This window comes from Elgaria multicarinata, chromosome 16 (assembly GCF_023053635.1).
Source record: "Elgaria multicarinata webbii isolate HBS135686 ecotype San Diego chromosome 16, rElgMul1.1.pri, whole genome shotgun sequence".
NCBI classification, from domain to species: Eukaryota; Metazoa; Chordata; class Lepidosauria; order Squamata; family Anguidae; genus Elgaria; species Elgaria multicarinata.
This window is the reverse complement of record NC_086186.1, coordinates 30247846-30275638: the sequence shown is the minus strand read 5'-3', so window position 1 is coordinate 30275638 and position 27793 is coordinate 30247846. Positions and strand designations below refer to the sequence as shown.

The window sequence follows — 27793 nt, the reverse complement described above, 5'->3', positions numbered from 1 at the left end:
TGAGAGAGTAGTTGGTGCCACAGCACAGAAGCAGCAAAAACAAAGCCATGTTGATGTAGGGTTTCCTTCTTGAATGCCAGGCAGGGGCAGCTGAAGCAGTTGGCACACTGGAAGTGACAGTCGTGCTTGGCAGAGGCTGTCTCTGGAAGCTGTTCAGTCTTCAAGGATTATGAAGTCTGAGGAAGACCCTGAAGATGGAGAAAACATGACTGGGGATCCAAGCTAAGAGACGGATGGCCAAGATGAATGCAGGAGGGCAGCAAAATAAGAGGTTACCAAGGGCGGCCTCCTTGGACTCTGGCTGGCTGTTGCTCTCCTTGTAGCTGAATGTCGGGTGCATTGTTTGTTCTTGGCAGCAAGGACTCAGGAAGTCTAGGATGAGTTGCTGGTTTTCCTGTGCTCTAAAAAACACAGTAGGTTTCGTGTACGACATACTGCATGTAGTAGCAAACCCAGGCAAGCTGTTGGCAGAGTAACTTCAAGCGTTTGCCCAGTTGCGCTGCCCTTCTTGATGCAGCATGAATTGCAACATTCTGTTGCTTTCACTAATAACTTTTTGAGAACTTATGTTCGTTTACAGCTATTTTGCCTAGTAAATAGTGGTTGAAAGGACAAGATGGACACTTGTTGCAGAAAATTTTGAAGCTTGTGGATTTCTATTCCAAAGAATTTACTGAGCTTTTAATGTTTGAAAGCATTTTCATTGTAATTTGAACGTTTTAACTGTGGCAAATCCACTGTTTGCAGCCTTCCAGGACTTAATTTAGAATGGAGATTTTATTGCAATGTGTAACTGTAAAATAGATGTTAAATGGGAACATTTGACAAAACCATTATTTTTTTATTTGATACCTTGGGGTATTTATAAGCTGTTATATTGTCATCTAAAGGCAATATTCATTTCCTGAGGGTTCAAAATGTCAAAGACATTTAGAGAAGAGGAGGTCAAAACATTGATTTCAATTTCAGCAATATAGAGGGTCTTTTCAGGAAAAAGGATGTGTTGCTTCTGTATTCTCTAGCAGCACTTCGCACTTTTCATTCTAAATAGAAATGCTCACCATTTGGCAGCCATGTAAAAATGGAGGAACATGGAAATGGAAGAGGCTGAACTAGTATCTCCAGTTGCTTTCTTCCTTCTTAAATGTCCCTGTCTTGTTACAATTCCACCACCTTGAAAGGATTGTTTAAACTGTTTTACACCCAAAGTTAATTTTATTTCTGCTGCAGGTACCTGGTCTCCACCCTGAGGTAACAGGAAATGCAGGAGTGTGTTCCCCATTTTTGTGGTGAAACTAGTAGGTGTGAAAGACGGCACATTTAGTTTCTCCTCTGCCTGCCTTTCCCCCCTGCAAGTGTCCTCCAGGATGCTGTTTCTCCTCCAGGACGCCCGGTTCTGTTGGGAATTGATTTTGCAGGAGGGAATCTGCAGGTTGGGGAAGGATTAAGTGTAGCCCTTCTGCTGCCAATTCCTCTTCACATAGGGTCCCAGCAACGCTGTTAGCATTGTTATAAGGGAACCACAAGAGTTCCCAGCCACATGCTTGTGTTCCTCTTGCAGTGTCTGGTTTGTCCCTGAGAAGGTTGGGTGTTTCAATGCTAATGGTTCCAAAATGGGTTCAATATCCAATCTATGTCCGCTACTACAAGAGAGCTGGAAACAATTGCTTAAGACTAACAGGGCTGAGAGATGAAAGCAGGGTCATTTCATACCATCACAATCCTGTAGATGCCAGAATGATGTGAAGCATATTCAAATATGACATCTCTCACCTTTTGAGCAAGTTTTGCGTACTGACTCTGAGTGATGAAATTTTCCTACTGTGGTCTGAATTCTGAATGTGAAGGTGCGTTTGGTCATACTGAAAGACTGGTGGGCCACCATGTTCCCCAGCATACCTTTCTGAAGCTATTGATAAAATAGGAATGTGTGCGCGTGCACATTTTAAATCGGGTTGCAGTTAGGTGGCGATTTAAATGTATCTTGTAATTCTTTCCTTTCACACTGGAAGTAAATGCTCACTTGCAAGGGAATCAGAGGAAACTATAGCTTGGTCTCTATACGCAGCAGAATGAGGATGAACTGTAGGAGGCGGTGCATGTTTGAAAGCTCCCTCCACGTAGTAAACAAGCACATCAAGAAGAAGAGTTGCTAAAATGTTCTTCATGTACTAATTTAGCATTTGCTCCAGACATAGCAACCACTTTTTCTTCACTGGGGTTTCCTACCATTCAGCGAAGTACATATCTAAATTGTGGTAGTGTGCTTTGTATGTATTTGCTTGCTGTATAGTGGGAGGCGGGGGGGAACCCCATGATTTGGTGGGGGTCCATGCAGCTATCATTCTGAATATGCAAGCTTTGCTTGGGGGTTGACATGTCATACAAACCCAGTAAGCATAGCTTAAGTGAGGGTTAAATAACCCTTGCATAACCCATGGTCTGTTTTATGTTTATGCAATGGTTGTTTAATCCCTGTACAACTTACACTCACCGGGTTCACACAACATAACAACCCCTGAGTGGGGGTTGCATATTTAATATGGTGCCCGCCTCATCACAGGCTAAATAATCCACAACGAGCTGCAGCATGTTGTCCGAACCCATCTACCAGAAGAAGCAGGCGCCTCATATTGTATGACTGGCACCATAGATCAATCCTTTCTTTTTTGCGTTCCAAGAATATCTGTCAAGATGTTGTTGTGTGTTAGCTTTTGTTTCTGTACATTTTCAGCACAAAGCCATTTATGCCACCATTCATACATGGAAATAGACCGATCTTCAGGCACACATTAATCTCCATGTTGAGAAAATTACACAGGAACTAGTCTGGACAGTGGAAGGATCTCAAAAACAACAAATTCCTGTGCTGCGGCCATTATCCTTTGAAAAGCCTTTCGTTTAAAAAGCTGCAAGTCTTTTAAAGTCATAGAAAGGAGAGCTGGGTGTGTGGGGGCTGAGGAGGAGGGAGAGAATGTTTTTGAATCTTGAGGAAAGACTGCTTGAAATCCCAGTCATGCTTGCAATAGTTTTTCATTCCTAAAAACAAGAAATGCTGAGGCGGGTTCTAAGAAAGAACGAATGTGGCCTGTCTGCAAATCCAAAATGAATGCAACAACCAGTTAATCCAGACCAGGATACTCAGAAAACCGAAAAGATACCTTCATCTTGAGAGTAGATGCTGAATTCTACAGGAAAGAATACTAGAATGGTCATAGGAAGTTGGGAAGCTGCTGCCTTATACAAGATCAGGCTGTTTGTCCATCTAGCACAGCCTTCCCAAGCCAGTGTAGCTATGGGAGTTGCATTCCACCACATCTGGAGGGCACCAGGGGTGAAATCCAATGAAGTAATTCCTCTGATGGAACAGCTGTCAACTGAACCCGGAGGAGGTGATTCCCTCCCCCCTTTCACATCTTCAAAGTCTGCTCTGGAGGATTGGGGAACCCTCCAGAACAGATTTGGGGGTGTGTGTGCAGCGGGATCTCCTCTCTGCACCAGGTTGGGGAAGGCTGATCCAGCCTATTATTGTCCTTCCAACAACATGGCAGATGAATAATACTTTTTTCCACTCCCCCAATTTTATCAGAGTTGTGACCATGATGTGGGAAATAAATGCTTTCTTAATATTTCTGATTGATTTCTACCACTATGCATTAAACACATTTGTCCTGTAATCTTCACACAGTTGACTGCAGACTGGAACAAATACGATGATCGGTTGATGAAAGCAGCTGAAAGGGGTGATGTGGAGAAGATCTCATCTGTCCTTGCCAAAAAGGGACTGAACCCCACCAAACTAGACGTGGAAGGGAGATCTGCGTAAGTAGAAGTAGGGTCTTGACATCAACTGCTCTGGGCCTGCAGAATGACTCCCCCCCCCCGCAAGCTTGTGGTTCTCGCCCCGCACCCCACCCCCGCCTTGCCTGTGAAGTGCATCTTTTTTGTCTGCACTCTTAGTCTCAGTTTTTCAGACAGATGGTGTTATTTATGTTGGATCTTATGAAGTGTTAAGCATTGCAGTTTATTTCTTGTAAGCCTCCTTGAGCCTTGGAAATGCGCCATACACATGTTTCAAATAAATGGAGAGTTCTGAGGATTCTATTCTGGGTAAGAGCATTTCACATTTGTACACGTATAGAGTGTTTTGGGATAACCAAGTTTATTGATCTTTGCAAAACATCTACCTATAGAAAAGTCTTGGGTAGAGGACTTTTTATAGACCAGTATATTTATGGCATGTGCTGACAAAATTAATTAGACGTAACCTAGTGTATGTGTTGTAATACCTATTTAAGCCATGGAAGAATACTTAGCATTTAATGCACATGCCGTAATGCATCAGCTAAGAATTATAAGACACCCCCATAAGGTATGTCACTGGTATTTAGCCTCAGTTTCCCAGCCCTGAACTCACCTGCACTGCGGGGATGAGAATAATGGCACCTCAGGCCATCCTGTCAATAAAGGCTGGGGGGAAATTTGACTAGGGGCTTCCTTTCTCTTTCACGGCTTCCAGCTCTCATACAAAGGATTAAAAAAGCTGAAGAAAAGGCATAGTATAAATTGTTCTGAAAAAAGGATCAGTATTGCTTTACTTTGGAAACAGACACAGAGAGAAATGCATTCACTTATCTGTAACCCACAGAAGGCTAATAGCAGAGAGAATAATTTAACAATTCTCCTAAATTCAAGAGAAGAAAGTATGAATGTATGTCCTGAGATTTGCACCAAATCTGAAGCCATTATATGCAAGGCTTCCTATCACTGTCCATCTAAGCACCATGACAAAAAAAATGACACCCTGGTGTTTAAAAGAGATTTCAAGGTGAGGTCCACTCTTGCCAGACATATAGCACATGCAATTACTGAAGATGGTCCTTGCAGGAAAACATACAAGTTGGATATTGAGAGAGGCTTTGTGCTCGTAGACTTAAGCTTGTGTGGTAGGGTGGAGTTGACATGAGCAGATCACATCTTTTGTTTGCATAGTAATATCTAGCTGATCCAAAAGCAAGGAATTAGTGTGACCGTTGCCAGCTTTCTACAACAACAACAACAGTGACACCCTATGGATTATAGGGGTGGGTGGGGTGGGGCTGGGAGAGGGGGTTGTTTCATTGATTTAGAATCATAGAATAGTAGAGTTGGAAGGGGCCTATAAGGCCATCGAGTCCAACTGTATACGAGAAGAAAAGGCTCATGTTGTTCCCATGTGGCTCATATTACTTGTGTGTGCCTGTTCCTCTTACAAATTTCTTTTTGTTCTACTCTGAACTTCTGCACTCATACAGGATAAAAGGGTAGATATTTGTGGTAACTTCAGAACCTTCTACATACCAAAACCTAAGACATTTTGAATAGCAGTCTCAAGTTACTCCATAGAGTTGTTTTCAGACTTAAATTGTAAGCAGTGATATCTTTAAATGCTAGGGTTATTCTGCGAGATTTGTATTGAAAGGTTTGAGATGACTGACTGACTGGCTGGGTTGAGTCTATTTGTATTTAGCAACACTTGGAGGCAGGCAGGCTAAAATGATTTGTAAAAAGTTTTCAGGAACCTATTCTCATTATCTGGAACCAAAACCTGAAGATGTTGCTTCTCATCATGGCGGCAAGCCAATTTCTCTACCTTTCCTTGTAATATGGAGATAACAATAGGCTAATTTACAGGGTTGTTTTGAAGGGCTTTGCAGAATTCTTGTAAGGATTTGCAACAACCCTGAAAAGTTTAAATTTGCTTTAGCAGTGGATTGGAAGATGGAAATCTATAGTCGAACAGCCTGTTAAACCTTTTTCTTTTGAACCCTGATATTATTTTGCCAAAGTTTACCACTTTTCACATTCCCCTGTTGAATGGTCTTAGCTAAAATCCTATGCACACTTACACTGGGGGTAAGTTCCATTTCATATGCATAGCATTGTACTGCATGTGTGACCAAGACTCAGTCATTTCACTTATTTTATTTTTTTGTTTAGATTTCACGTTATAGCCTCAAAAGGGAATCTTGAGTGTTTGAATGTCATTCTTGTACACGGTGTTGACATTTTGGCTACTGATGCAGCAGGTATGGTTCCTTGTTTAAAATATAAAGGATTGCGTTTGTGGGAAGGTTGTCCTTAAAGTGAGATTATCAAAAATGCAGGACAGATGTTTTTATGTATTTTTCAAAAATTCTGTGTGTTTTTGCACCAAAGAGGTTTTTTAGTGTCTGTGTTCCGGTCCCTGTAATAGTATCAGATTCCTTGGTGTTGTGGTGTGGTTTTGGCAGCAAATTGAAAGCCATAGAGAAACAAGCAGTTATGGAAGGATTTGAAATGATTCACAGTTCAGGGTAGATTGATTTAAAAGAATCAACTTTCTTCCCATCCTGTATGGATTAAGATGTAGAACCTGGTTAAAATATAGTAATTACTTTTAACACCATTTGTGGACAATGCTCAATTCATATTGTAACTGTATGAGATATCGATAAAAATATGACTATAAATATTGATATAGAATGAATGTGATAGCATGTCTTCAATGACTCCATTCAGTGTTTCTTTGTCACCTCTCTAGGAAGGAATGCTCTCCACCTAGCTGCGAAATATGGTCATGCGCTTTGTCTGCAAAAACTGCTGCAGGTATTAAATGCTTGACAAATGAAGTTATGCATGTAAAAGATAAAAGCATGCATAGGAAAGTTTTTTTCTTCATGTGGGGAAAGAACTGGCAGAGTTGATTAGCTATATATTTGAGGAAGCTGTCAAATTCGTTAAAGTTTTGAATCAGACAATCTTATCTTCAAAATGTTAGTTCAAAAAATTCAAAGGAACAGGCCAAAGGCTGAGAAACTTTGTTTAATAGAGCAGATATAAACAGGTAGTGCCTGTGGTTGTGTGAAGCATTAATCCAGTGCTTATGGGGAAGGACCAAGTAGCTCAGTGGTAGAGGACATGCTTTGCATCCAAAAAGTTCCAGATTCAATCTCCAGCATCTCCTGGTAGACACCTGTTTCAAACCGTTGCCAGTCAGTAGAGACTATATTGAGCTGGATGGACCAATGGTCTGCTACTGTATAAAGCGGCTTCCTGCACTTTTCCTTTAGAATTATTAGGTTAGGTACAACGTCAGAGTGCAGCACAGTTGCCATATAAGGTTCTGGTTCTTTGATTTGCATAGCTGAACATCACTAACATATTGGAATTGAGTCTTATTTAAAAAGTGTTAGAAACCTAACGCTAAATGTTGGAATCATTAAATGTTGGACCAGGGATGATGAAATGTGTCTGGTTGTTCTGACAGTACAACTGCCCTACAGAAAATGTGGATCTGCAAGGTCGTACTGCACTCCATGATGCAGGTAAGGGACACTCCTCTTTTGCAGCATTTGTCCTTAGTGCCGTGGGAAAGACAGTGTTCAGCCGGCCTTGTATAGCCGCTCCATTGCCACAGCTGACTGGGCGGTTCTTCCAGTACACCAGCTAGGGAAGCTTTGGGGAACTGGAAGAGGGTTGGTTCCCTTTCTTTCGCACTACCTCTGTGCCCCAGATGACTACCACAGAATGGAAGATTTGGCACAGCAGCTAGTTTGTGTTTCAGTTCTTTTAAAGTGCTGTGTCCTGGTTGAGCATTTGTTAGAAATACTACTCTTATATCTTGAAACTAATGGCTTCTATACCTTATTGAAGCAGGTTAGAGGCTTTTGGTCTGACAACCTACAAATAACCTAATAGTCAAGTCATGTTTATTTGTGTAAACCATAGGTTATTACAAAAAGTTAAAATAGGTAGGTCATCATCTTTACAGTTGACAGAAATGGAATTTAAAAACTTTACTCTAATTTTCTTAGCTGCTGTCACAAACAGGGCCACCTGTTTAATAACATAGGGGTCATTTTCAGATAACAGAACTAATATTTTCTTGAATAAACTTTACCAGACATCAGATAAAGTTGTACCAGTGAAGCAATAAATTTCTTCCTTGGAGATGAATACAACTCACAAAACAACATGTAATATATTTGTTAGATTCCTCAAATACATAGACACTGTGTGATTGGCAGCTTGGCACACCTTCCATCTAAATAGGCAGTGGCCATTGTCTGAAAGCGTAGTTCAATAAAGGCTTGCCTCAAAAAATAAAATGTCATGATATGAAGGTAAGGGAGATGGGCTTCTGGCACATTTTTTGAAGCCACAATACCATCAGCTGAAACCTGAGGACTGGATAATTCTCCTGTCCCGATTTGCACCCACTAGATATATCCAATCCTGTAGTTTTGTTTTGAAATCACGCTCCTGAAAGAAGGGATACACTGTCAACCGCCCAGAGAGCTTCGGCTATGGGGTGGTATAGAAATGTAATAAGTAATAATGGTGATAATGAATATTGGGCAATTCTTTCCTCCTTCTCATGGGACCAACCTCCTGTGCTGCTTTATTCTTAGAAACAGGCATATTGCTCGGGCATATACAAGGTACAAAAACTGGGCTGTGTGTGTCCTTGCAGCAACGGAGGGTAAACCCACCTCAGTATAAAGTAGAGCAGCTGGTGTCCCTTTCTTCACTAATGATGTGGTGTTCTTCTGTTTCACAAAGCGATGTCAGATTGCTCCTCCAGTATACAATTGCTGTGTGACCATGGAGCCTTGGTGAATGCCAAAGATGCAGTAAGTCTTGCACAGACCCCTTCAGAATCTTCTCCTGGAATAGTCAAGTCAAGTTCCTTGTACCCTTTCCTTAATGTTTTCCTTTCCTTCCCTCTAGGATGGAAGGACGCCACTGGTGCTGGCCACTCAGATGTGCCGTCCAACCATATGCCAGCTTCTGCTGGATAGGGGTGCTGATGTCAATGCGAGAGATAAACAGAACCGGTAAGGCATTCATGTACATGGGCAGATGATGTATCTGTATGCTCCTCAGAGAAGACCCCCAGCCTTTCAGACAGTGAAGCTGTTAGAAGCAAACCTATTTTTAAAAAAACAATTTATTGTTTATATAGTCCCATCATTGTGCTCAGTACTTTGTAGAGTACCTATCTAACAATGAGTCATGGTTTGCTTGCTACATCCACAAGCTAGCACAAACCTTGGGATTGCGTACTCCTCCCCCTTTGCTCATGAAGGGAGATTGAAAGCTCCTGCTCCTGGTTAGGCAGAACCCAGTTTTGTTGTTGCGCCTAAACTCAGCAAATGTTGGTTTGTTCAAACCACAGTTGATTAACTAGCCAAGACACCGAACCACTGTCTCCATCAACAGGCAACTTGTTACAATGAGTAGATAGTAAGAATATCTTAAGTCTGAAGATGTGAGAGATTGCTTGTAAATCCTCCTTGTAGGATGATGAGGCACAGCTACGTGGCCCCTGTGCAAGTGAGGAAGTCGTGTTGATGGAAAGCTCTCTGGTGAAAGGTCTTCCAGACTTTTCCTACTCTTTGGGGTCATGTTAACTTTTCTATTGAAGTGGTTTGCCTATCGGGAGTTCTCCTTGCCCCCACTTCTTGCCTCCTCCAATCAAGTGAATGGAAAAACAAACACACCATAGTTAGTGCTTGTTCCATCTCCTGAGATTCCACATGTATTTATCTGTGTTTCACATGTGCCATCTCCTCAGATTCCTGATGCACACCTACGGTTTCTTCTTTCGTATTCAGGACTGCTCTGATGCTAGGCTGTGAATATGGCTGCAAGGATGCTGTAGAGGTTTTGCTCAGAAACGGTGCAGATGTAACTTTGGTTGATGCCCTTGGCCATGACTGCTCTTACTATGCGCGGATTGGTGACAGTGTTGAAATCTTGTCTCTGATCAAGGCTGCCATTGAGGAGTCCAACAAAGGTGCGCCAACTTTTCCTTATATTTGTTGAGGGTGCAGTTAATAAGAGTAGGAGGAAGGGTATTTCTGACTTCTGGTATTTGGCATGGGATTGCCAACTTCTTGAGTTTATTTGTGGAGGCTTCCTTCTTGGATCTCCCATTGCAGTGACTAGTACTCGCTCACTGCCCACAATTGAGGAACTTGCCTTGATATCAGAAATTGAAACTCCTTCCCTCTAGGAGCTCCTGCTACTTTTTTCTTTTCTTTTCTTAAATTGCCAGAGGTTTGTTTATGGGATTTGTTGATGGTTTTCCTTCAGGGTCTCTTCCCTGCTGGAATCCTTTTAAAATCTCAGGCTTACTTGATTTTATTATTGGATGTAAAGTGCTAATACATAGCAATGAAGATTGGTAAATGTCTTCTCAGCTTATGAGAATATCTTACATTTTGCCTAATACTCTGCATTAACTTGAATGGAATGCTTAAACAGTGGGAAAAGTGTCTTGTTTTTTGTTTTTCTTTAGCAAGTTATGAAGTTATGAAGAAAGGGCAGCCTGCACTAAAGGTAAGAGTCAAATTTGTAATGTCAAATTTAAGTCTTGGGGAAGGGTTGCTAGTTCCTCACCAAATGGGTCCTGCCCAGTTGGTATGTGCAGGGGAGGTTCTGCCCTCTAGGAAAGGTGGTCTTCCTTGAATGAGCAGAACCAGCCCTCTTGGCCAGCATCTGCTGTCAGCTTCACCATCTCCTGGGCTGTTCTGGAATGCAAGAGCTGCTGCTTGATTCCATGATCTTGCAGCTGCCTGAGATGAATCTGATTAATTGAGGATCTCTTGCAATGCTACTGTTTCTTCTTCGTAGTCTCTGTGCATTACACTGATGGGCTCTGCGCCTGCCCGGAGCCTCGATCGGGAAACTTCTATAGCCTAGAGTTTTGGCGGAAGCCCCTCCCCTTCCTGCATCTAATGTACGGGTTCCCGCCTAAACCTCCCAGTCCTTCGTTGACCGCCATTGTGGTAGCTTCAACTTGGTGACTTCTCTCTTCGTTTACAGTGCTTAGAGTCTTAAAATAATAATAATTAATTATTTAAGGTTTTATTCTATCAATTCTTCTATCTCCTTGTATTTCTCCTGTTGGTTTTGAGTTTTATTTTCTCGGATATCTTATTATTTTGCGATCTTTGATCGCTGTGCCTTAGCGCATGGCCATTAAGGCACCATTGTGTAAATGTGTCCATTGTGGGAGTAAGTTCCCTCCCTCTGACGGGCACTCACTGTGTGTTTTATGCCTGGGTGAAGGACATATAGTTGAAACTTGCCATCACTGCATGTCTTTCACGAGACAAACTAGAAAGCACCGGGAAGATCGTTTAAGCTCGTTACTTTGGGACAAGGTATGTCAGCTAGTTAATCGCCCATCAGTGTGATGCACAGAGACCATGAAGAAGAAAGTCAGGTTGCTTACCTGTAACTGAAGTTCTTCGAGTGGTCATCTGTGCATTAATAATAACAACAACAACAACAATAATAATAATTCCTTACTCGCCTCTCCATTTTGAACAACAATAAGCGATAAAATACATAAAACTGAATTAAACCATAATATACATTGTTAAAAACATCCTAAAACATTCTAAAAACATCTTAAAATTCACATGACCCACCCACCCTCCATCCCTACTATGGTGTCTTATATGTGTAATGTTCTAATGTTTACGTTGGCACCATTTTCGGTACCATGTATCTCTCGGTACTGGGTAGGCCACGATGTCGGTCTCCTAGAAATTGAGAGGCTTAGGCGGGAACCCATACATTGGATGCAGGAAGGGGAGGGGTTCCCGCCCAAACTCTAGGGTATAGAAGTTTCCCGAACAAGGCTTCGCACAGGCGCAGAGCCCATTGGTGTGAATGCACAGATGAACCACTCGAAGAACTTCAGTTACAGATAAGCAACCTGACTTTCTGATGGGATGATCAATGCTACTAGTATCGTTGCTTGCTGGGGTGAACTTACTTTGACAGTTCTGTATTTTAATGTTGTGAAACAGGTGGCCAGCATGCTGCCAAAATGGAGTCAACTAAATGCCGTGGAGGAAGCAAACTTTAAGCCATATCAGAAGGAGCAATGGAATGTACAGGTGAAAAGGGTCTCAGGCTTTGTGCGCGTTGTTCTCCACTAAGCAGGTTTTAGAACGCTTCACTCTGAAAGGAGTGTTGAATTTCTGGAAGATTCTAGCTTTCCTCACAAACATCTTTTCAAAGGCCCGTAGGTATCTGTGGTACAAAAGCTAAACAGGTAAACCTTCCCATCTCTGACGTTACATGTACCTTTAGCTCAGAGGCTTTAGTTGTTTAGATTTGTCTCTTAAGTAAAAATAATAATAATAATAAAAGATATAGAAAGGCAGCCAGTAATTGGCTATGCTGAGACCATCTTGATAGCATTTCCCTTTAGTCTGGGTATGAGAAATGCGGTCTCTTCCCTGCCTTACCAGCGTTGGCTGTGGCATTGGGGTTGCGCAGTTTTGTGCTTGGCATATCCAAGGCAGGCTGCACATCGCCTGGTGCCAACGAAGAGCCTCTTGCTTTTACAGCTCTACGCGTGGGGAAAAGGCTTGGATTTAAGCATCAATAAGAGCTGTTGCTTCAGCTGCTGACAGGCTTGAGATAAGTGCTGATAGCCTCTCAGTGTGCAGACAAGGAAAGGCAGCGACTGCTGGGCCATGCGCCATTCTTTGGAAGGGTGCCCACGAGTGCTGGGCATTAAGATTTATTTGGATTTGGTACATCTCTAAATTACTTCAGTGCCTGCAATAAGTGATCTAGATTTTAAGATGCTTCTCCTCTTTTTCTTCTCTTTTTTAAAAAGGAATTAGGAAGGGAGAATGAAGACTTAAAAGGCAGATTGAGGGAGATCCAGCAGGAACACCGAATCCTATTAGACAGAATAAGTGGACTGCAGCTACAGCTGAACGAGGTAACAAAATGCAGGTTCTAATTACTATGGTTTAGAAGTCTCGGTGCTACCGCTGGGCTTTGTATTTGCTTTGTATTTGCATTCCCAGCAACCAATATAGATCCAGTCTGTAGGGTCAGCTTTCGTTAGGAAGGAAAGTGGCTTTTCCAGAAAATTGTTAATATACCAACAGTTAGATGTTGCCTTGAGATGAATTTATCCATGGGAAGGACCTCCCATACTTTAGCATACTGACCCCTTGACTGAGAAAAGTTTGGGAGCTGTTCTTCCATTTCTGAGCCACCTGAAAGTTAACTTCCGTTAGAAGAAATACAATCAAATTCCTTCTAATCTGGAATACCCTCTGGCCCAAGAATCCCCAGCCACCAAGGCTTTTTTGGGGTCTCAGGCCACAAGTAACTTGCCTTTTTTGATGTGCCTTTTTCTGTTCTCATCTAGCATCACTTAAATTTAAAGTGAAAGTAAGACCAACTCTACGCCCCAGCAATAGTCTGCCAATTTTAGGCAGTTTTTAAAAAGTGTCAAATGCAATTTGGGTTTATATTTTAAAGGAAAGTTCTGTACTTTTGAACACTGTGGAATTCAGAGTGTAGAAGTCCGAACGTGGGTCTGTATTTCTGGGTGGGTCAAGATGGTTGCCTGGATTCTTCACCCATCCTTCTACTCTCCTGCCAATTGTATGAGCGTAAGACTTTATAAAGGAGAGAAATGACACATTGATAGGACGCTCTCTATCACGGTTTGTAGCTTTTCAGTGTGAGTGGAAGGTGGAAACGAGAAGAAGCATTAAGAACCTTTGCCAAATGAATTCTAGCAGTGACATTGATACACATGAATTCTGTACAAAATATATCAGGTAAATACGATTTATGTCTGTGTTTCTGTTCTTGTCTTGCAGGAGCAAATGGTTGCTGATGATCTTGAAAGTGAGGTAAAGGGAATGTGTGTTCTTACCATTCTAACCTATGTTAGAAATCTGAACCTAAAGGAGAAATTCTTTTACCTCCTAAGAAACTGCTTCATACAACTTATTCTGACTTACGCAAAGTCATGCAAAGTCAGAATAAGACCTTACTGCTCTTGCTGCATTTGAACATATATCCTACAATCGCTAATTTCATCTGGATGCTTATTTAGATATATGGACTGCTTATATTAGCATATTTAAAACAAGTGTTGAATCTTCCCCCCTCTTTTATTAATGTTGTTGTGAATAGTTATTGTAAATGGATACACTTTCTTGTTGTGTTCTTTTTGTTATTTGTTTCCATTGTTGTTATAATTGCGAATAAAATTTATTTTAAATAAAGTCAGAGTAAGAGACAAATAGCACTGCAGTAAAATCCAACCCTACGTGGCAGGCTGGGTCCTTTCTGGGGACTGCTTTTATTTGGGCCCAGCGTGTATCAAATCTGTGCAGGTAGTTTGCCCTGGAAAGTGACAAAGCCATCTCTGGCATGTCCCTGGCTTCTGTCCTATAGGATTTCCATGTTAATATTCCTTGGTGCTTACATTTCACCAAGTATGTCCCACAATGATGTTCTCCTTCTCACTTTCAGAAGGATGATCTCAGGAGACTTCTGATGGCAAAGGAAAAGCAGCAGGAAGAAAGTTTGCGAATGGTTGAAGCTCTGAAATTGAAGCTGAGATTCTATGAGGTATGTCCTTTTGATTCTAGGAGGTGTATCCACTACTCACTGCCCTACCCAGAGTTAATGGGAATGGGGAGGCTTGCAGCTGGGTGAAAGGCTGTAACCAGAGGGCTCGATCCACGGAGAGTGCCTCTTGCATAAGTCCTGTTGAAAGCAATAACACTCTTACACATTTAAACAGGACTTATGCAAGAGGCACTCTCCATGGATCGAGCCCTCTGGTTACAGCCCTTGAAATGAAGGAAACATTCTTCATGTATTTTATCTACAGTGACGGTGAACAGATTCTGAAGTAGCAACTTTCATTATAAAAACCTCTGCATTTGTGAACAGTTACCCAATTATCTTATCTGTCTGAACTCATGTTTTTTTTTTATTTATTTCAGGGTGACCATGGAGGATCTGGAAGCAGTTTTGGTAACAGTGAGTATCACTGTTTCTTGATACCTAGAAGGAGAGTCATGCAATGAAGTTATCCTCAATGCACACTTTTGTCATTGTTTGCGAATTGTAGCTTCGCTTACAATTACATTCCTTGTGTATCCACTCAGAGAGGGAAATTAGTCCCTAACAACCTTCCCCCCCGCCCCAAATAATTTACAGTCCTTTTCTGTAGGCAGTCTAGTCGAATGAAGAGAGAGTTTGATTGGATATGGGAGATTTGGGTTCACCTTCATAAACAATGGGATGATCATAGCATGAGTATGGGGTATGTGTTCTCACACTCAGCAACCAATACAAGTGAATGTGAGAGGATCAGGTGATACAGCTGGATATGTCTGCTCATGCTCTATAGTGATCTTATGCTCTGTGTTCCAACAAACTAGGGGTTTAAATTTTGGTTGGCTAGCTTAAATTAGCATTTAATATTCAGCCCTCCTTCCCTCTTCCAGGGCTGCTGACCTGTGGTCCTCCAGTCCCCAAAGTCCCCTTGCCTCTCCATTTCCTTCCCAATAATAGCACGCGGTGCACATTGCCCTAAATGCCCCAACATGCTCATCTGAAGCAGGGATGCTGTTCATAAAGTCTGTGGGCCTCCCTGCTGCTCAGCTAATGGTTACAGGGTCTTGCTGCAGCTGTCTCTCAGCTTGTAATAGTACAGTCTGAATTCCTCCTCCTTTTAAAAAAGCAGCATGTTTTACTTAAGCAAAGTCTTGTGGCACCTTTATTTTATTTAATTATTTTATTTTTAATCTTTCACAATAAACAATGTCCTTTTTTAAAACTAACGAATTTATTATAACATCAGCTTTTATAGACTTGGAATTGTTGTAAATCACAAGCTGAATATGAACCAACAGTGCGATATGGCTGCAAGAAAGGCCAATGCTATTTTGGGCTGCATTAATAGAAGTATCGCTTCCAAATCACGTGAGGTCCTGGTTCCTCTCTATTCAGCCCTGGTTAGGCCTCATCTTGAGTATTGCATCCAGTCCTGGGCACCACACTTCAAGAAGGATGCAGACAAGCTGGAGCGTGTTCAGACGAGGGCAACCAGGATGATCAGGGGTCTGGAAACAAAGCCCTATGAAGAGAGACTGAAAGAACTGGGCATGTTTAGCCTGGAGAAGAGAAGGTTGAGGGGAGACATGAGAGCACTCTTCAAATACTTCAAAGGTTGTCACACAGAGGAGGGCCAGGATCTCTTCTCGATCCTCCCAGAGTGCAGGACACGGAATACGGGCTCAAGTTAAAGGAAGCCAGATTCCATCTGGACATCAGGAAAAACTTCCTGACTGTTAGAGCAGTGCAACAATGGAACCAGTTACCTAGGGAGGTTGTGGGCTCTCCCACACTAGAGGCTTTCAAGAGGCAGCTGGACAAGCATCTGTCAGGGATGCTTTAGGGTGGATTCCTGCATTGAGCAGGGGGTTGGACTCGATGGCCTTGTAGGCCTCTTCCAACTCTGCTATTCTATGATTCCATTGCATGAAGTGTTATTGTAAGTTGGCCTCGTTGTAGGATGTGGCGAGGTGAGATTTGCATCCAGCTTTTTTGTAGGCGCAGAGTGGTAAGCGGCAGTTACTGCAGCTGAAACTCTCCCCATGGCCTGAGTTCGATCCCTGTGGAAGCTGGTTCTCAGGCAGCCGGCTCAGGTCGACTCAGCCTTCCGTCCTTCCGAGGTTGGTAAAATGAGTTCCCAGCTAGCTGGGGGAAAGGTAACCGCGACTGGGGAAGGCAATGGCAAACCACCCCACTACAAAGTCTGCCAAGAAAAGGTCAGCGAAAGCAGGCGTCCCTCTAGGTGTCAGCAATGACTCAAGTGCTTGCACGAGAGGTTCCTTTCCTTTCCTTTTTTTGTAGAGGCTGGCCAGTTTGTCCTGTGTAGAATGCAGAAGGGCATTGCTGACAGATGAAAGCATGTATCTCTTTGGAAGTTGAGCAGGTGACAGACCATTGAAATTGTGCTTGTGACACTATTAGGTCCTGTAATACGGATGCCTGAGTAAATAGGACGGCAGTGTTGGCATCTGGGTTGCTGCAGGATTTAGTCCCTGTGTATATGTCTCTGTTATGTGGCCTCCTGCTCATTGAGGTGGGTTTTTTTGGCTATCTTTAAGCAAGTACAGGCCCACCACCGGTGAGAGGAAAGCGTCATTGTCTAGGATGTGCTGTAAATTATGGATGATACATTGGAGTGGTTTTAGCCAAGAGCAATAAGTTTTATTCTGTCACTTTCTCTTTTGTGTCTGTCCTGTAGTAGGTTATTCTTGGATACCAGTCTGGCCTTGTTCTTCTTCTTCATTTCATTGGGTGGGTGAATTAGAACACATGTGATTGTATCATAAGGCTTGACTGTATACAGTGAATCTTGTGGTGTATTCCAGAACCATGTTGATATGTGTCGATCAGCAGGGTTCTGTTATAATGTGGTGCTTGCATGTCTGTTACATAGTTTGCAAGAAGTGAACCTGCTACAAGGACTGGTCTAGGCTCAGTTTGACTGTTGTGAAAGTACCAGTGGAACATTTCAAGTGCCTCCTGTCTGTGGATCTAGATGACAAAGATGTCATTGTTCAGGGAGAGGAGAGAGGTTTTAGGGACAGGGGCTGAGAAAGCATTATTCTAAGTCAATCATGAAAATATTGGCACAATGTTGCATGATGCAAGTACCCATAGCAGTGCCATTGTTTTGAAGATGCATCTGGTTTCTCCATGGGAGAAATAGGCTAGTGTCTACACAAGAGAATCAATGGACACAGACTTTAATATTGTTTTTTCTTACGTCAGAAACCAGAGGGAGATGATTTTAACCTTCCAGGACACTCTACTACTACCTTAAAGTAGCCGTTCCTTAATTGAGGAACTTCCAAGGGAGACTCCAGTGTGAAACCACTGAATTGTATTTGCTCAAGAAGTTCAGTTTTGTCACCTGTGGCTTGAATCAACAGGTTAGGTTTTTGTCCCACCGCAGTTTTAAATTACCTTACCAATGCCAGGGTGTTTGTGTTATCAGCACTACTTTGTGAGCGCTCACTGTGGGAATTTTATATGCATTTAGACTTTAACGTAATTGTCACAGTCTGTTTGCATTTCAGTCCCTCCAACCCTCCTCTTCCGCCTTCAAAGTCTTGTGTATATATACAGGTCAGCTCAGCATAACACGTCATGCACCTGATGAAATGGATTCTATTCTATGGAAGTTTATGTCACAATAAATTGGTTAGTCTTTAAGGTGCCACAAGACTCTTTTTTTTTGTTGCAACAAACTTACCTGGTTACTTCTCTGGATATATATTGCATAAACATCTTTATTTTACTTTATCAAATTAGACAGTGCATGTGTTTGTATTTCTGAAGGGAATGAAGATGTGCCGCTTAAGCAGGATTCAGTGTACTCTGCAGAACCACAGGTAATCCTGTTTTTGGCTCACTCTTGCGTTTGTAAATACCATTTGGGCATCCACAGCATTGTTACTGGTGCAATATATGCACATTTTGGGGGTGATGTTTAGCATGTTAATATATCACTGATTTTGGTCTTTTAGTGCCCTCTTGAGGCTCCATGATGCTATGTCAGGCTCCCTGTTTCTCTGTATCTCAAAATTCCCATGCAGGCTTCTCTGTAATATCATCAACGTACCATGCAGAAATTGGGGGAGTGGGCCTGGGCCTGGGATCCAGTAGAGCTAATGGAATGAACTGCAGTCTCTTCCAATAATCAGAAATTAAACTTAAGTGCACAGGAATGAGTGTAAATGACCAGGGTTATTGCATTATCCAAGTTAGCAAAATAAATTGAACTTCTGGTCTCAGTTATTCAGCTTAGCTATTCCAATTAACCGGGTGTGCGTTACATTTTCAAAGTGCTAGTGGAGGAGAGGCCTCTTCGGGAACTCCCTGGCGAGGTCCGTCGTCCGTCTGCCCCCTGCCCTTTAGAACGATCAGCAGTGGTTCCCCAAGGCAGGCATCTTTCCCGGCGCTGCTACCTGAGTTGTGCTCGCCTTTTAACTGGGAATGATGGGGACTGAACCTGGAACCGTGCGCATGTAAAGCCAGTGCGCTACCACTGAGCGATACGGAGGCTGTTACCTTTTACATAAAGAGCCTTTAAAGGCACTTTTTTCCACTTTCTGAAAGTTAATGAGTTCATATGTTTGTTGTTTAAAGCACATCGCTGCCTCAGTGCCAGCTAACCTCCAGAGCCGATCCATGGTGAGACCTTTGGAGCTCTTGGGTCCCAGTCAGTCTTCTGCCTCTGAGACTGAAGCTCTTAAGTGTGAGTTGAGCAACATGAGGAGCTGCTACGAGACAGCAAGAGGGGACATCAGCAAGCTTCAGCTGGAGCTGTCCCACAAAGCGGCTGAATGCAAAGCGCTGGTGTCCGAGTGCGAGAGAACTAAGCAGGAGTCCGATCAGCAGATCAAGCAATTGGAAGATGCTTTAAAAGACGTACAGAAGAGGATGTTTGACTCCGAAGGCAAGGTGAAGCAGATGCAGACGCACTTCCTCGCCTTGAAGGATCACCTGACAAGTGAAGCCGTTGTAGGCAGCAGTAAGATGACTGAGGAGCTGAAGGATCAGTTGAAAGACATGAAAACCAAATACGAGGGTGCCTCTGCCGAAGTGGGCAAGTTGAGGAACCAGCTGAAGCAGAATGAGATGCTAGTGGAAGAGTTCCGGAATGATGAAGCGAGGCTGGTGGAGGAAAACAAAAAGCTGCAGAAGGAACTTGGGATGTTGAAGATGGAACGTGAGAAAAGGGAGAGGAGGGCCTCGGAGGCAGAAGGCCAGCTGAAGGAAACCACAGCGAAGCTTGCTGACAAGTTTGAAAAGATGAAGAGTTCGCTGTCCAGTGAAGTTGATGAGAAGGCCCGGAAGTTAGCAGAAATGGAGAGGAAGCATGAGAAATTGTGCACAGAGGCTCAGTTGCTAAGAACAGAACTCGAGAACCAGAGAGCTCAGTTTGCCCAGTATGTGAGGCCAGAGGAACATCGGCATGTGAAAAGCAGGTATGAGCAAAGAACCAAAGAGCTCGAGAGAGCCCACTCAGAACTGAAGCAGAAGAACCAGACCTTGCAGAAGGAGGTAGAAAGGGCTAAAGCGGACAGCAGCCTGCTAAAGCAGCAAATGGACGCGCTCAAGAGCGAGGTGAAAAGCCAGTATGTGCCTTTTAAAGTCAGTGAAGACATGAAGAAAGCGAGCGACGTCACGGTCAGGGAGCTGAATAGAAAGCTCACGGAAGCCACTGAAAAGTATCACAGGTGCAAAGCAGAAGCAGAGAAGCTGCTGGCAGAGAAAGTCTGCCTAAGAGATACCGTTGGTCAGCTTCAAGCTGCTTATGTCCCTCCAGAAACGCACAAGAAGGAAATAGGGGCATTAAAAACCACTGTGGCTGACCTGACAAGACAGCTGGCTGAGCTTGGCCAAAAATATAAGGAGGAGCAAGCCAAATCATTTGAACTTGCATCCAAAAATGCAGCTCTTCACGATGTCATGAAAGAGCAGTATGTGCCAGTTGAAGCTCACGAGGAAACCAAGACTGTGTTGAACAGCATGTTGGAAAGAACAGGCCAGGAGCTGTCAGATTTGAAGGGGAAAATGGAAGGTGTCAAACAGGAATTTGTCAAAGTAAATGAAGAGAATGGGGTATTAAAAAGGAAGCTGCGAGTCCTCCAGAGCCAAATACAAGCGGAATATATGAGCACACAAGATCATGACAATAAGGTTGCAGCTCTGAATCAAAGCATTCGTGAGCTCCAGGAAAGCAACTCTGAGGTGCTGGCAAAATATCAGAGCAAGCAAGATGAGGTTGCCCAGCTGCACGCTGAGATCGAAGCCCAGAAAAAGGAGCTTGACATGATCCAGGAGTGCATCAAGTCAAAATACGCCCCCCTTGCCCATTTTGAAGAGAAGGAGCGTAATTTCGAGGCCACTGTGAAAGAGCTGAAGAGCCAGCTGCTGAGACAGGGGGAGCAGCACAAAGAAAAAGAGGAAGAAAGCAAGGCATGGAGTCGGGAAAACGAGAAGTTGAGAGCTAGGATCCTGGCGAACCAAACTGATTTGCAGCAGAATTACATCCTTGCAGAGAAGTCACATGAAATGGAGAGGATGTTTGTGAAGAAGACAGATGACCTGAACAAGCAGCTGAGGGAGCTGCAGCAGAAGTTTGCAGAGATAAAGTGTGAAAAGGAGAGGCTTCAGGAAGAGAGTGCCAGGCAGCAGTCCGAGGCACTCCATGTGCAGAGCCGCCTCCTGGGCCAGTATGTCCCGGTGGAGCAGGTAGAAGCCTTAAAGGAGCGATTCGGCCGCACCATTGAGGAGCTGAAAGGAGAACTGAACAACAAGACGGCATGTTGTCAGCAAGAGCTCCAGAAAGTGCAAGAACTGCAGCAGGAGTTAGCTCATCTCCAAGCCACCTCTGTGTCTTTGGCAGAGCACACTCGAATCAAAGAAGGGTTGGAAAGAGAAACGGCAGCCGTGAAATCTGCCTTGAGCAGGAAGGAGGGAGAAAGTCAAACAAAATGTGAGGAAATCTCCAACCTGCAGTCCGAAATCCAGAGCACAAGACAAGCTTTAAGGGAACTGGAAAGTAGAGAAGTGGTTGAGATGTCTGAGCACAAGATGGTGAAACTCAAGCTAGAAGGCCAAGTTATTAGCATGGCTGAGAAACTGGCTGAATTGAATAAGAAGCTTGAGGCAATGCGCGAAGAGGCTTTGCAGGTGAAAATGGAGGAGCTGCCTACAAAAGACGAGAAGGAGCTGCTCCAGCCAAGGAGCTTCAGCATTGAGCAGGAGATCAAGGACCAGAAAGAGAGATGCGACAAGTCTCTGAGCACGATTGTGGAGCTGCAGAAAAGAATCCAGGAGTCTGCAAAGCAGGTGGAAGCGAAAGATAACAAGGTGAGCTCGATAAAAGGGGAGAACTGTGCTGGCTGAATATGAGGCAGCAACACCTTTGAGGGTCCTTGGCTAAATGAGGGCATCAGCCTGGGGAAGGAGGGATCCTTGAGCCGCCCTGTGAAATGGGTTGGAGGGCAGAAAGCCTAGAAGAGATGCTACAATGGATCCAGACAAGCACTTGATCCTACACAAGTTGACTTGGAAATAAATACAACTTGGTTGCCTGAAGGGGTGAGTCATACTCCTTTAAATAGCTTTGGAATGGATCAGATTGGCCTTTCTCACATGTAAGAATGCCCACATATCTGGCATGTAAAATGAGCAGTAATTGTGGTTTCCAGGACGTTGTTTACTTGGTTTTCCAAAAGGCTTTTGATAAAGTCCCCCACCAAAGACTCCTGAATAAACTTAGTAGATGTGGAATAAGAGGAGGGGTCCTCTTATGGATCAGTAACGGGTTAAAGAACAGAAAGCAGAGAGTAGGAATAAATGGTCACTTCTCCCAATGGAAGGAAGTAAATAGCGGGGTCCCACAGGGATCAGTATTGGAGTGAGCAGTGAAGTGGCCAAGTTTGCTGACGACACCAAATTATTTAAGGTTGTTAAAACACAAAGGGATTGTGAAGAGCTCCAAAGGGATCTCTCCAAGCTGGGAGAGTGGGCGTCCAAATGGCAGATGCGGTTCAATGTAAGCAAGTGTAAGGTGATGCACATTGGGGCAAAACCCCTCAACTTCAAGTATAACCTAATGGGATCTGAGCTGGCAGTGACCGAACAAGAAGGAGATCTTGGGATTGTGGTGGGCAGCTCCATGAAAATGTCCACCCAGTGTGCGGCCGCTGTAAAGAAGGCAGACTCCATGTTAGGCATTATAAGAAAAGGAATTGAGAATAAAACGGCCAGTATCGTACTGCCCTTGTGCAAATCTATGGTGCGACCAGACTTAGAATACTGTGTACAGTTCTGGTCACCACACCTAAAAAAGGATATTACAGAGCTGGAAAAAGTGCAAAAAAGGGCAACTCAGACGAGCCAAGGGCTGGAGCATCTCCCCTACGAGGGAAGGTTACATCAACTGGATTGTTTAGTCTGGAAAAAAGGAGGTTAAGGGGAGACATGATAGAGGTGGACAAACTTATGCCTGGTGTGGAGAATGTGGATAGGGAGACATCTCTCTCTCTCTCTTAAAATACTAGAACCCGGGGTCATCCCATGAAACTGATTGGTGGGAGATCCAGGACAAATAAAAGGAAGTCCTTCTTCACACAGTGCATAGTTACATTACGGAACTCACTACCACAAGATGTAGTGATGGCCACCAATCTGGATGGCTTCAAAAGGGGGTTGGATGTATTCCTGGAGGCGAAGGCTATCCATGGCTACTAGCCCAGATGGTTGTGTGCTATCTCCAGTATTCGAGGCAGTAAGCCTGTGTGTACCAGTTGCTGGGGAAGATGGGCGGGAGGGTGCTGTTGCACCATGTCCTGCTTGTTCATTCCTGGCCGATGGCTGGTTGGCCACTGTGCGAACTGAGTGCTGGACTAGATGGACCCTCGGTCTGATCCAGCATCAGGGCATTTCTTATGTCCTAATGATATGTTGAAGCTCTTCAAAAGTCCATTTTCACTGTACAGGGGCAAATGAATTAACACGCTGTGTTTAATAAGTGGCAGTGTACTTTTTTTTTGGTACTTACTAGACCTTAACATGATTTCAATATTAATGGGGGTAGCTCTTATGTTTCTTTTTGGCATGGAGGAAATTCTTGTTCTCCTGCATACTGATAACTTGATGTTTGAAGACTTCTGGCATAGCATATTGTGATCCTCCTCACCACCCCAGCTAAAAATAGCCTGCAGCACCCAGCGGAGGGTATCAAAATTCCAGAGCTTGGGTTGCATTCTCACTGTAGCATGCATGCATAAATAAACAAACAAACAAACAAACAAACAAACAAATAAATAAATAATATGTGCTACAGGCCGTTGGGGCAGAGGAACGTGGGAAGCAAAGCATTAGACCATTTCCCACTCTGATGGCAACAAGTTCCCAAAAAGCAAACTCAATAGGTAATGCTGAGGAATCAGTGAGGAAGGCATATGTTTTGAACTCCGGCAATGTCTTTCTTGAAGATAACTGAGCTACTTAATGATGTGGAGCGGCTAAAACAGGCCCTTAACGGTCTCTCTCAGCTTACATACAACAGTGGCCTTCCTGCAAAGAGGCAGATTCAGCAGATGGAAATGCTCCAGAACCAGGTGAAGACCCTGCAGCAGCAGCTGGCTGTAAGTTGTGAACTGAAACAATATGATAATAGCTGATGCTTGTGATTAATTGGGGACCCTGTACCTGGAAGTGGTGGGGAAATAGCACTGTCCGGGGGCCATGTATGAGCTGCAGCTCTGTGCAACTGCAGAAAGGGCCCTGAATGTGAAACAGCATTCAGCTCCTATGAAGCTCTGCTTTCATTTTCAAGATGAAGTTTCTAGTCCTTGTGGTTGCAAAGTCTGACATCTTAGGAATTGTAGGGATTCCCATTGGCCCAGGAATAGGGCATCAGCCCCCTGTGTAACATCATGTCCCTCCTCATCATTTATAAAGCAGACTGAACTCTGATGAAAATTTAACTGTGGGAAATGACCAGAGTGCTCCTTCGTCCTAGGATGCTGAGAGGCAGCACCAGGAGGTCATCTCAATATATCGGACGCACCTTCTTAGTGCTGTTCAGGTAGGTCTTGCTGCTGTCTGTGGGTCTTGTCTTGTTGAGTCGTACTCCTGTATTCCTCCCGACCAACTTTCAAAGAAGCGGCTTCTCCGTTTGCCTGCACAGCTCGTTTCGTTGTAATAGCTGTTACTATTTTGAACAATGTAATACTGTTGGAGTGAGCTCGCTTCCTCTTTTTAAAATCAGTCCTATCCCGTGAGGTTTTGGGACAGTATTACCTCTGAACAAGAATGGATTGGGGTGGGGGGTGTCAGTTGTTAAAGTTGCTGGTAGCGCGGTATTTTGAAGATCTCCTCTTCCTTTCGTAGGGTCATATGGATGAAGACGTTCAAGCTGCCTTGCTCCAGATCATCCGGATGCGGCAGGGGCTCGTGTGCTAGTGGGCTTAATGCTGTTGTTGTCAGAGTCCTGAGACTGCAGTAGTGTGTACTAACCCTTTCAGGGCTTCTTACATGTTAGATTTTGTGGCTGCCGTTGTGAAAACACTCCTCCCTTCCTGCTTCTGTCCAGAATGTGGAGAAACTGTATTTACACAGACCTATTTTTAGCAAAGCAAAAGGGCTATTGTTTGTCTACAAGACTTCTGGTTTGAAAGGTAAAAGTCTGTGGTTCTTATTTATTGGTAGTCAAAATGATGACAAGAGCAAAGTTCTGGATGTCGGATTGACAACGTTAAAACGGAAGATAATGTCTTTTTTCTTCTGCTCTGCTCAAGACAACCTAGATCCATCTCAATAGAAAATATGCATGTGCACTGATCCAAAGTCAGTGTGGCCAAAGTATTCTGCCCTTGCTTTTTCCAAATGGATTTTTTAATGGTGGCATTTTTGAGGGTTGCATCCGATTGACTGTCTGGCAACCAACTTCTTAGGAAGGCTGCCAGCGGAAAACTGTGTATTGCAGCTTGGCTGGCCAAGTTGCATTTTTAAAGTCGTTTTAAGGAGTAGTGCCTTCTTTTTATTGCTATTTTCCTGAGAGAAAAATCCATCAGACAGTAATTTGTTTTTTACAAGAGATATTTTTTCACAAATTCTTTGTTACTGATTTACTTGTAGTTTCACAAACAGCAGGACTGGGATAGATGTGAGTGAAACGTTGTTACCTTGTCTTGAAATGCAGCAGCCTAACATTTATTTTAGAGAATTCTTTTTTGTTTTATTAAAAGAAGGAAACAACTTTTACTGAACTTAAAAAAAAACACAGTAGTTGAAACAGTGTCAGAAAAGAAGGAAACCTAAAGAAAATATTTGCAGACGCAAAGAAAATAGCACACATGCCTTTGACACAGTGGGGTTTTTACAGGCCCTGGGAAGTCATGATATCATGTGCTCCTCTTATAGTGCATTTGGTCCAGCCATGTGTTGAAGGCTGGACGGTGGGATGGAAGAAACCATTGCTCTTACAAATTACTGACCTTGAAAAATGACTGACCTTCTCGAGTCTTGTGCCAAGGGAAGAGGCAGCATCTCCTGAAAGGTGACTGCTGGTGGCTACAGCTTGACAATGCCGGAGCACGTGAACCTGACTTATGTGGTGGTTTCTCTGAAACTGTTGACCACTCCTCCATTTTGGACTTGCAGCTAACTGATAGGCATCACCCCTGTCTCGGAGGGGCTGCCTCTACCACCCAGCCATTTTTCCTAAGGCACAAATCTCTTTGCAATTTAACTTGTGAAAAGCCTGTTCGTTTTGATGGGCCTGGATAGGATGCTGCTACTGCTGCTGTGTGGGGCCGAGTGGGGGTAGAAGTTGGGCCCATAGATGTTCTTTTCTATGCCAAAAATGGGCCCAATTAGTTCAAATATCACTTGATAAACCTTCATATGTGCTAGATTTAATTAACTTGACTAACAGCAGCTTCTTAAAATTCTTTATTCAGTTTTAAATACTATATTTTGTAAATGATGTACTATAATCCGCTACAATAGCTTTTATTTATGCAGGGAGAGAGGTAGAATGAGACAATTAACCATGCTTAGTGCGTGTGTTTGTATGAATAAGCACTGCAAGACTTGATAGATCATTGCTGGGAATTTTAAAAGTGAAAGTGCAATAATCCCAAAGTGCAAAACCATGGAATCCTGGGTTTCTGGAAAAAAAAGGCAACACAAATTCTTAAATGGGAATATTAAGAATGCCAGTCTGCCCATTTTAGTGTATGGCGTTGAGTTTGGTCTGTGAATAATCCATCAGCTAAGCGCTGAGGCAATTCTGGCACTTGTGTCCCTTTGACATGTTGATACCAAAATGGGCATGCGTAGATGCCAGCCTGATCCATTGGCCCCATTCAGAAGACACCTCAAACCATGGCATTAACCACGGTGGTTAAGCCAGAAAGCTGGGCTGTGTTCAGAAGACACCTAAACCAAAAAGCCTTATTCACCGTGGTTACAGCCGTGGGCCCATTCTTATTTGACACCTGTGTCCTGTGGAGGCAGAGCTTGCTATACCTGCTCTTTGGTACATCGTGAGCAGGATGTGAAGGAAAGTAAATTAAGCGCAAGCGGCAGTGCAGTGGTAAACGCTGAAGGGCAGGCACCTGTCGTGACCGTCCCTATACTGCCCTCCACCCCACCCAAGGAGAGTCCAGATTGCAGACAGCTGTGTTGATCCATATCAACAAACCAGTTCTAGCAGTTTTCAGCTCCGGTCATAATTGCTCATTCCAGACCTAGCCCACCACAAAACCCTTTGAATTACGGCTGGGAACAATATCCTGTTGCTGGGAAAATCCATTTCCTCCCAGCTACTGTGAGGGTTGCTGCTAAGCTCAGAGGGACACGGGGGATTCCGAAGGGGGTGGAAGATGGTGTCAGCATCCCTGCTAAAGCCGAAATGCAGGCGCTGCGTCCCCTGCAAGCCCTGGCTCCGCTACAGCACTGAGCACAAATGTGTTAACTTCCAGATTTGCAAATGACAAGTGGGTGCAGCTTTTGCCTCTAACAACATTAATTGGACTGTAATTGTGGTGTCCGGTGGGGGACTCTGTCCTCACTGCAGTGGAACCAGTGGTCTCCACTTAGAGCCCAAAGGATACTGTGCCACCCCCACCCACCCCCTGAGAAGTGCCTGCACATTAATTGGCAGAGTGGAGGTGGGAAGCTGGGTGGGCTTCCGCGAATGCGTCCCATCTGTATCTGCCCCTTGTGGGAAACCAATTCACCAAGTGCTCTTAGTAACCGACTGGTTTTGATATACTAATGCTGAAAGTATTGTAACTTCCTTTTCTCTGGGAGACATTTTGTGTACTTCGATGCTTCCTCCCACACTACATATCAATAAATGTTTATCTCCTGT

The 27793-nt window shown here is 43.6% G+C and overlaps 1 protein-coding gene across 2 annotated transcripts; it reads left to right on the top strand.

The window, feature by feature from the left end:
• UACA (uveal autoantigen with coiled-coil domains and ankyrin repeats) lies at positions 1–27793 on the top strand. Of its 2 annotated transcripts, none has more exons than XM_063142705.1 (19): positions 1–413; positions 3689–3822; positions 5980–6068; positions 6563–6627; positions 7289–7346; positions 8584–8654; positions 8752–8858; positions 9639–9820; positions 10325–10365; positions 11847–11936; positions 12668–12775; positions 13674–13706; positions 14335–14433; positions 14814–14850; positions 18229–18281; positions 19039–21771; positions 23964–24056; positions 24434–24499; positions 24805–27793. In XM_063142705.1, the coding sequence occupies exons 1-19, from the start codon at positions 378–380 to the stop codon at positions 24874–24876; spliced, it is 4167 nt and encodes a 1388-aa protein (XP_062998775.1). In that variant the 5' UTR covers positions 1–377; the 3' UTR covers positions 24877–27793. The 2 variants fall into 2 exon arrangements, with proteins under 2 accessions (XP_062998775.1, XP_062998774.1); XM_063142704.1 differs by having other exon boundaries at positions 23904–24056.